This window comes from Bos indicus, chromosome 3 (genome assembly GCF_029378745.1).
Source record: "Bos indicus isolate NIAB-ARS_2022 breed Sahiwal x Tharparkar chromosome 3, NIAB-ARS_B.indTharparkar_mat_pri_1.0, whole genome shotgun sequence".
Taxonomy (NCBI): Eukaryota; Metazoa; Chordata; class Mammalia; order Artiodactyla; family Bovidae; genus Bos; species Bos indicus.
The window spans coordinates 32,676,135-32,684,890 of record NC_091762.1 but is presented as its reverse complement, the minus strand read 5'-3'; the positions used below and the strand labels follow the sequence as shown (position 1 = coordinate 32,684,890).

The window sequence follows — 8,756 nt, the reverse complement described above, 5'->3', positions numbered from 1 at the left end:
AAAAGGGGAATGCCTATTTTGTCAGGTATATAGAATGGAAGGTTAGTTAACATGATTTACAGTTGAGGTGGAGACGAGCTTTGTTACTGCTAGTTTGATTCACGTGACTCTACGGGAATCCTTGTGCTTTTCATTTGAGCTGCCAGTTATCCAAACATGGGGAATTTCTCTTTGCCCTACATTCCAACTGTATATTTTAGAATTTCTGAGGCATTCTCTTTGTATTCCGTTCAAGTCTTCTGAGTAGGTGAATTCTCAGATAAACTGTATTTCAAATTACCATGCCTTGTGGAGGATACAACTGTTTACATTGGTAAGACCAATAATGCCTCAGAAAGACTTTTCCTTTGTCTTAGATCTATTCTACATTCTTACCTTCCTAATAAATACACTGTTTTAAAAACCAGCACTCTGGTTGGTTGAAAAAAAGACAATATTAGGGCAGTAATCCAACATTTATTCAATTTCATTTCATGGCAAGTCTGTATAGAACACTGCACAAGAAAAGTTGTCTTTCTCTTTCATAAATCCACTGAATATTTACAGCATGACACTATTCTAGAAACGGATAATCTTGGTAAACAGGATAATTAAAAAGAGTTCTCACATTATATTAGATATCTAGGTTGATATTCTAAAAGCTGATTAAAAGAGAACTAGTTCAGGCTCCTACATGTTAGTCTGCCATCTCCTAAAACCCTGTTCTCATCAATAAGCAACTGATGTAAGGAGACAAAACTGGGTAACAGCATTCTTGTTTTTCAAAATCATAATGCTGAAATAGACACATCCATTTCATTTACACTTCATGACTAAAATTCATTCTTTTGCCTATACTTGACTAAAAGGGAAATGTTGTCTTGCCGTGTCTTTAAGAACTCAGGAAACAGTATCTGTTGATTTTGTCAGCTTAACCTCCTATTCTCAAAAGTCTACATTCAAAACCAAATTAATTGAACTACCTTACCCATTCATCCAAGCTATTAATACTACTATCCGATAGTGTTGGCAAGGCATACTTTGAGGGAGGGTATGGTTAGCTTCCATTACTTCAGGCTTAAGATAAGGGATGAAGGCACATTCAAAAATTTCTATTTATAATCTCTTTTTAAACTTATTCATATTTTCAGCCCATGTTATTTCTAAGGGTAAAAGTTAAATAATGAAATTAAAATACTATTCAAGTAATATTTTTTGTTTTTAAAATAATTTAAAGTTGTTACTGTACCTCTAAGTTCTAATATGGAAGCACAAGTCCATGTTCTTCCCTGTGCCATCTTGCCCCCACATAAACTATAATTTTACGACCTTTGATTTTATCTGTTTCCTTCTTACCATACTGTGGTCCTTCACAACTTAGATTACAGCTTCCTTGAGGGACAGCAGTCAGGACTAGATACTGTTTCACAGATGTGGTTGCACATGATGTGGTTGCACATGATGAAAATCATGATTTTCAGAGGCATTAAAAAGACGTTTCACGGTTTGTACTGAAAATTTTTTTCAGTGATGTCAGATATCAACCAGTGTTTACTGAAATGTTTCCCATGTTCACTGTTGCTTTATATAGCTAAACAGTATTGTATTCCATTTTCTATCTTATAAGTACAGAAGTCTTCAGAAACATTTACCTTTTTACAACCAGCAAGCTTTTCATAATTGAGATCTATGGTTCTACCATATAACCATCTTCCCTTAATTGCTCTCTCTTACACTTTAAACCTTTCCTTACCATCTTTTATTCTGGCTATGGATCCACTTCTTCTAAAAAGAAAAACCTTGTTAATCTTCTTCAGAGATTCTTTTGCAAATCATTTGATCACTGGGCACCTTACAGATGAGTGTTTTCTTCTTCTGAATTTTATCTGGGATCTGTAAACCATTCTTTATCTGCACAGATAAGGATTCAAGTAGAAGTGCTCCAATTACTTGCATGTCCAGAGAGAAACAAAATTATTTTGGTGGGTGCATGTATCATCATTATTCTACACCTAGTTTTTCTGGATTGCTGTTTCTATCCTTTAGAATTGGGGTTCTACAAAGATCACATCCCATTAAAAAAGGTCCAACATCTGTTCAAGGTTTCTTTTTCAAATAATTATAATTTGCTATAAATGAAATCTTAATGAATTCTTGAGTGCAGTTTGAGGTGACTTTTACATTAATTATACTTGCTGTTATTCAGAAACTTCTCAGCCTTGTGTCGGAACATTAATCACTGTTCTATACAAAATGTAACTGGAGTACATTTACCTATAGCTGTTTTTTTTCATTCATTAGTAATTAAAGTTTCACATCAGAGACTAACCTTCATGAAACAAGTGCGAGCGAGCAGGTGTGACAGACCATTTAGCATAGTATCTGGCCTTGTGGCAGCAATCAAATCAATATCCACAGAATATCTTGTGCAAAGCTTAAGCAATTAAAGTGCTCATGTGAATTCAGGTCTACTTCCCTTTAAAGTTGGATTCCAGAAGAAATAAATTTTATAAAGACTGTATGAAATGTATTAATATGGTAAAACTATTACTTCAAAACCCAATTCTAAAGGAGCTGTTGAGCATTGCTGATTATTTGGGGTCCTGAAATGTTTCTCTTACATAACTGCTCCGAACAAATCATGAGTTTTAATGGTTTTAAAAATGTGAAAAGTTGGATTTTGCAGACTGCTTGGTGCAGTTCTGGTTGTTTCTCTTTAAAAAAAAAAAGTAGAAAAAAAATATACAATGTTGTAGTCCTTTGGTTATACTTTCTGGGCTAAAAAAGTATAGGCATAAATGTTTTTACATGATCCTCTTGAAGATGTCCTTTAAAACAACATCAAATGTCTTAATTCATGTCTCTTGATTATCGGGATTCTTTCATGTCACAGTCAGCCTTGATTAAATGGTTGAAAACTTCAGAGCAGAATAAGTAACTTTCATGAATATCTCCCCAATCCCTGAGAATCATAATCACCAAAGGTATATTTTGTCGTTTCATCATACATCTCTGGAAAGTAGCCATGTTCGTTCATTGTTAACAGGGCAAGGAGCAGTGTCATAAAGGGTTAATCCATGTAAAGTGGCTTCGACCCGTAAAGAAATTTTCTGGAACAGAAAAGAAAATTACATACAGAAGTTTGCTCCTTAAAGACAGATCACATGTTCAATATATTCTGGGAATATCTTGGGATCCAGAATGTAAACCAATTCTAATGAAGAACAAGAGAGAGATGGCTGTTGTACTGCCAAAAGTATCATCTGTAGTACAAACAGAATTATGAAAAATAAGCTTCTTTCCTCAGAAGTTCTTTGGTTTTCTCTGGTTTCTATGAAGAATCAATAAAACTAAATGTGGAGGATGGCCTATATAAATGTAGCCTGAGTTGATAAAAACTCTGAGAGAATATCTGCAAATTTAATTGTTTTACAACCCTATTTTCAAGGCTTAACCTTGCTAACAGAACACTATTTCTCAAGGCACAGAAACAAATCACGTTAGAAGCTCCTCTTCTGGCTCACTGCTTAAGAAGTTAATTTTTGAAAAAGCGAGAGAGTTGCCTATAGAAAGTTTCTTATTCCACCAAAGGAAGTTTGACAGCATATATCTAATTCTACATTTTCTTACCTGAAAATCACGAATGTAAGTCAGGAAAAAACCAAAGAAGGAAAGTGACATAGACCATTCTGCTGCCGTAGTAATCATGTGAAGCACATAACCCTTAAGTGACAACAACAACAAAAAAAACAGTTCTGTGAAATTTCATTCATATGACCTCAAATAAAAAACCTGTAATATTTATAAACCAATCAGTATTCTGAAATATCAACCCCTGATTTATTTGACATATCTCTAGAATTAAAGGTGGACATTAAAGACATCCTAAATGATCTATCACATTTTCATTTATAGCAAGTAAAATTTTCATTCAAATAACTAAGAACAGGAGAACTTAACTCTACAACCAAGAAGTTACTGCCTTTTCCAAAGTCATGAGCCATTAAATCCCACTAAAAAAGTTTAAGTAAACAATGCTCAGATTAATAGGTGGCTCAGTGGTATAAAGAATCTGCTTGCAATGCAGGAGATGCAGATTCGATCCCTGGGTCAGGAAGATCCCCTGGAGAAGGGAATGGCAACCCACTCCAGTATTCTTGCCTGGAAAATCCCATGGACAGAGAAGCCTGGAAGGTTACAGTCGACAGAGTCCCCAAAAGTTGGATATGACTGAGCAACTGAACATGCACACATGCAAAAAATGCCCATGACAAACTTGATACTACATTTTGAGCATTAAAATATGGGTTCTGATTAGGAGTATCTAGTAAATTATTTCAGTTCTTACTTTGTCCTCAGGGTTCCAATGGAGTTTCTGTACTATATCAGCACCAAAACTGCCATTGTACAAAAGTGATGAGCAAGTCAGCACTATTAAAAAGAAATGTCAAGGAAGAATCTCAAGGAAGACATGTTAAGTTTAAGCTAAACTCAAAATTAAAAACAAATATCTTCAAAGATCTAAAAGGATCACACATATATTTGTTTCCAAGGCCCAAAACCATTTTCTTAAAGACTTCATATTACATGGCATTAGTAAAATTTAAAATGTGCCCATATTATTATAAAATGCTTCGCAGAGTCAGTTTCTCTTTGCTCAATAAATTCTTAGTTCTATCATAAGCTTTGCTACACAATTGTTCTTAAGGAGGGAATCAACTCATCTTTCCTATCTTTGAAGTGAGTATGATTAGGCTAGACATTATCTTTGCTTCTCACTCAGTTACCATGTCCCAAGTAAAAATTTGAATTTCACGATTCAAATTAATTTAGGATTTAGTAAACCAAGAAGCTCGCCCACAAAAGGCCTGTTTACAACATGTCAACAGTGTTCACTTAAATTTTGTTGTTCAGTTCCCTTTCAAGGGTAGCCACATTTTACAGCAAAGGATACTGCTAAATGCACTTACTCCACACCAGATAACCAATAACAGTCTGATCCAGAAGACTTGTTTGCCATGAATTTTGGGCTGCATTTGGTAGGAAAGGATAGTCTGAACAAACATATACAATGAGCCCATACCAAATGTGAGCACAGCTCCACACACATGTACAGCAAAAAAGGTGGTTTTCTGAGAGGTAAAAGGAAGAAATAAGTCAATAAAAGAAACACCAAAAGCATCACAAACACAATATTTAAAAACACAAGTCCAGCAAATTCAACAGGACATTCACTGAGTAGGAAAGCTATGTAGAGTCTACAGATTATTTCCTGAGATAATTTTCTCTCAGTACTGAGAATAAACCTGAAAATTACAGTCATCCAAATTACTTCATATGCCACTAGTGAAAACATATAGTAATTACTCATTTACTCATTTAATCATGCTTATTTGGGTGCCTCTTATGTGTCAAGCTACTGTTCTAAGCATTCAGATATATGAGTAAACAAATCAGATAAAAATTTGGTCCTCACAGATTACATTCAAGTGAAGGAACACAAACAATAAAAAATAAACTTTAGAAATAATTCCATATATGTTAAATAGTGATATGGGTTATAGAAAAAGAGTAGAACAAAGTAAAGAGAACTAGGATGGTTGGGAATGCAGGAGGCAAGGAGTGTCAACTTAAATTTAAATAAAATCTAAATACAATTTAAAGGTTAAAGAAATTAAAACATTCTTGTTTCTAGTTTGACTTGTTTTGATAAATTATACAAGAGATTAGCATAAACTGCAAATTTTTTCTGTTACCTTACTCTTTGTTTTTGAATTATTGTTTTCCTTTGCCTTACTCTCATTAATATCTATTTACATTTCACTTTTTACTATATATGTCCCTGTTTAAAAGTGATGACAGTAGCTTCCCAAAAATTCTATTATCAAAGCCTTTGGTTGAAGTATTAGGTTGGTGAAAAAGTAATTGCGGTTTTGGACCACTGCAACTAGGCTCAAACATATCTTTATTAATCAAAATAAGAACCATCACAATGACACATTTTTGCCAATGAGAAATAAGTTTGTTTACTCCTGTAGCATAAAAATTCTTGCCTTGAGATTCAACAAACTCTCGGAAAGCATTTTCTGCCTCCTGCTAGTTGTGGAAGCATTTTCCCTGCAAAAAGTTTGTCGAGATGCTTGAAGAAGTTGTAGTCAGTTGGCGAGAGGTCAGGTGAACATGGCAGATGAGGCAAAACCTCACAGCTCAATTTGTTCAACTTCTGAAGCGTTGGTTATGCAATGTGCAGTTGGATGCTGTAGTGGAGAAGAACTGGGCCCTGTCTGTTGACCAATGCCAGCTGCAGGCATTACAGTTTTTAGTGCATCTCATCTATTTGCTGAACATACTTCTCAGATGTAATAGTTTCGTTGAGATGCAGAAAGCTGTAGAGGATCAAACAGGCAGCAAGCAGACCACCAAACAGTGACCATGACCAAGTTTGGCTTTGGGAAGTGCTTTGGAGCTTCCTTTCAGTCCAGCCACTGAGCTGGTTGTTTCCCATTGCTGTATGAAATCCACTTTTCATCGCACATTACAATCCAATTGAGAAATGGTTTGCTGTTACATAGAATAAGAGAAGACAACACTTCAAAATGATGATTTTTTTTTTTTGCAGTCAGTTCATGAGACACCTACTTATTGAGCTTTTTCACTTTTCCAATTTGCTTCAAATGCTGAACGACAATAGAACGGTTGACACTGAGTTCTTCGGCAACTTCTCGTGTTGTTTTAAGAGGATCAGCTTCAATGATCCTCTCAATTGGTTGTTGTTAACTTCCAACAGCCAGTCACAGTGTTCCCCATCTTCAAGGCTCTCGTTTCCTTTGCAAAATTTCTTGAACCACCATTGCAATGTATGTTCCTTAGCAGTTCCTGGACGAAATGAGCTGATGTTGCAAGTTGTCTCTACTGCTTTATGACCCATTTTGAACTTGAATAAGAAAATTGTTCAAATTTGCTTCATCTAACATCATTTCCCTAGTCTAAAATAAATATACAAATAAACAGCAAGTACTAAGTCATGAGCAAAAAAAAAAAAAGTGAAAAATGTGCATTAAAATAGTGTATAACATAATCACATTTACTTAACAATGTATTCTAATAACAAACAGCAAAGTTCAACAATGCAAAATCACAATTACTTTTGTACCAACTTAATACAGTTTTCTAAACGGATGCTGTCTGTGTCACTTGGTTGACAAGATACCACACAAGATACGTGGTATGAGGGTATGACTCCCCAGTGTTCATGCAACACTATTTTCAATAGCCAGGACGTGGAAACAACCTAAATGTCCACTGACAGATGAATGGACAAAATGTGATACATATACACAATGGAATATTACTCAGCCATTAAAAGGAATGAAACAGGGTCACCTGTAGAGACGTAGATGGAACAAGAGTCTGTCATACCAAGTGAAATAAGTCAGAAAGAGAAAAACAAATATCGTATATTAACACATATATATGGAATCTAGAATGGACACGTAGACACAATAGGGAAGAGGAAGGTAGGAGAAACTGAGACAAAATGGGATTGACATATATACACTACCATGTGTAAAACAGACAGTTAATGGGAACCTGCTGTATAGTACCGGGAGCTCGGCTTGGTGTTGTGATGACCTAAATGGGAGGGATGCGGGGCGGCAGGGGCGAGGAGGAGAGGTGGGAGCGAGGTCCAAGAGAGAGGGGATATGTTCCCTGGTGGCTTAGATGGTAAAGAACTTATCAGCAATGCGGGAGACCTGGGTTTGACCCCCGAGTTGGGAAGATGTCCTAGAGAAGGGAATGGCAACCCACTTCCATACTCTTGCCTAGAGAATTCCATGGACAGAGGAGCCTGGTGGACTACATACAGTCCATGGGGTCACAGAGTGGGACATGACTGAGCGACTACACTTTCATGGCTAACTCACTTCATTGTACAGCAGAAACTAACACAGCATTGTAAACCAATTACATTACAATTAAAAAAGTAAAATTTAAATTAAAAGAAAAAAGAGGGTATGACTAAGGTAATAAAAGAGAGATTAGGTTAGGGGTTGGTTCTCTCCTTCTACAATCAACTATGCTAATTCACATACAGTCTACTTTTTTTAGCTGAAGGTGTAAGAAGTCTCAAGTATAAAGAAATAAAGATAACAAGTTATTTGGATTCCTTTGGAGAAAGTGCTACTTTGATAAGGTTTGGGATGTTTTAACTGGCAGTAAGTTATGAGCACTGGGAAGGGAAAAAATCATTGTTACTATCACCTCGGGTCACAAAGAAAAAAAAAGTTCAGCACCCATAAATCAATACAAAATGGTATTATCTTCTTGGTTCATGTGAATTTACCAGTATATATGGATACAGGCTGCAAAAGTGAAATTGACAGGGCTAAGAGCAGGATTTTTCTCCTTAAAAATATTCTCACATATATTTGACTGAAAAATATGAACAAGATAAAGGTTGAGCGTGTGCTGTGTTTAGTTGTTCAGTCATGTCCAACTCTTTGTGACCCCGTGGACTGTAGCGCACAAGGCTCCTTGTCCATGGGGATTCTCCAGGAAAGAATACTGGAGTGCCACACCCTCCTCCAGGGTATCTTCCCAACCCAGGGATTGAACCCAGGTCTCCCGCACTGCAGGCAGATTGTTTATCGTCTGAGCCACCTTGAAAGTTATATTTTATTTGGAAGACTTTCTGAAGACTTCATGTCCAGGAGGTAGCCTCTCAGATAGCTCTAAGAAACTGTCCTCAAGAGGTAAGGGAGGAGCCAGATATATAT

At 36.0% G+C, this 8,756-nt stretch overlaps 1 protein-coding gene across 7 annotated transcripts in view; it reads right to left on the bottom strand.

Moving 5' to 3' along the window:
• Nucleotides 1-436: 436 nt before the first annotated feature.
• DRAM2 (DNA damage regulated autophagy modulator 2) overlaps nt 437-8,756 on the bottom strand; it is a 29,770-nt gene continuing 21,450 nt past the window's right edge. For 6 of the 7 annotated variants that reach the window (XM_019956867.2, XM_019956868.2, XM_070785943.1 and 3 more), the window contains 4 exons: nt 4,934-5,111; nt 4,328-4,410; nt 3,610-3,702; nt 437-3,089 (listed from right to left, as the gene is read on the bottom strand). In XM_019956867.2, coding sequence (XP_019812426.1) covers nt 2,982-3,089; nt 3,610-3,702; nt 4,328-4,410; nt 4,934-5,111 — 462 coding nt within the window. In that variant the 3' untranslated portion in view covers nt 437-2,981. The remainder of the gene's footprint in view (nt 3,090-3,609; nt 3,703-4,327; nt 4,411-4,933; nt 5,112-8,756) is intronic. The other variant, XM_070785946.1, reaches the window with a different exon arrangement.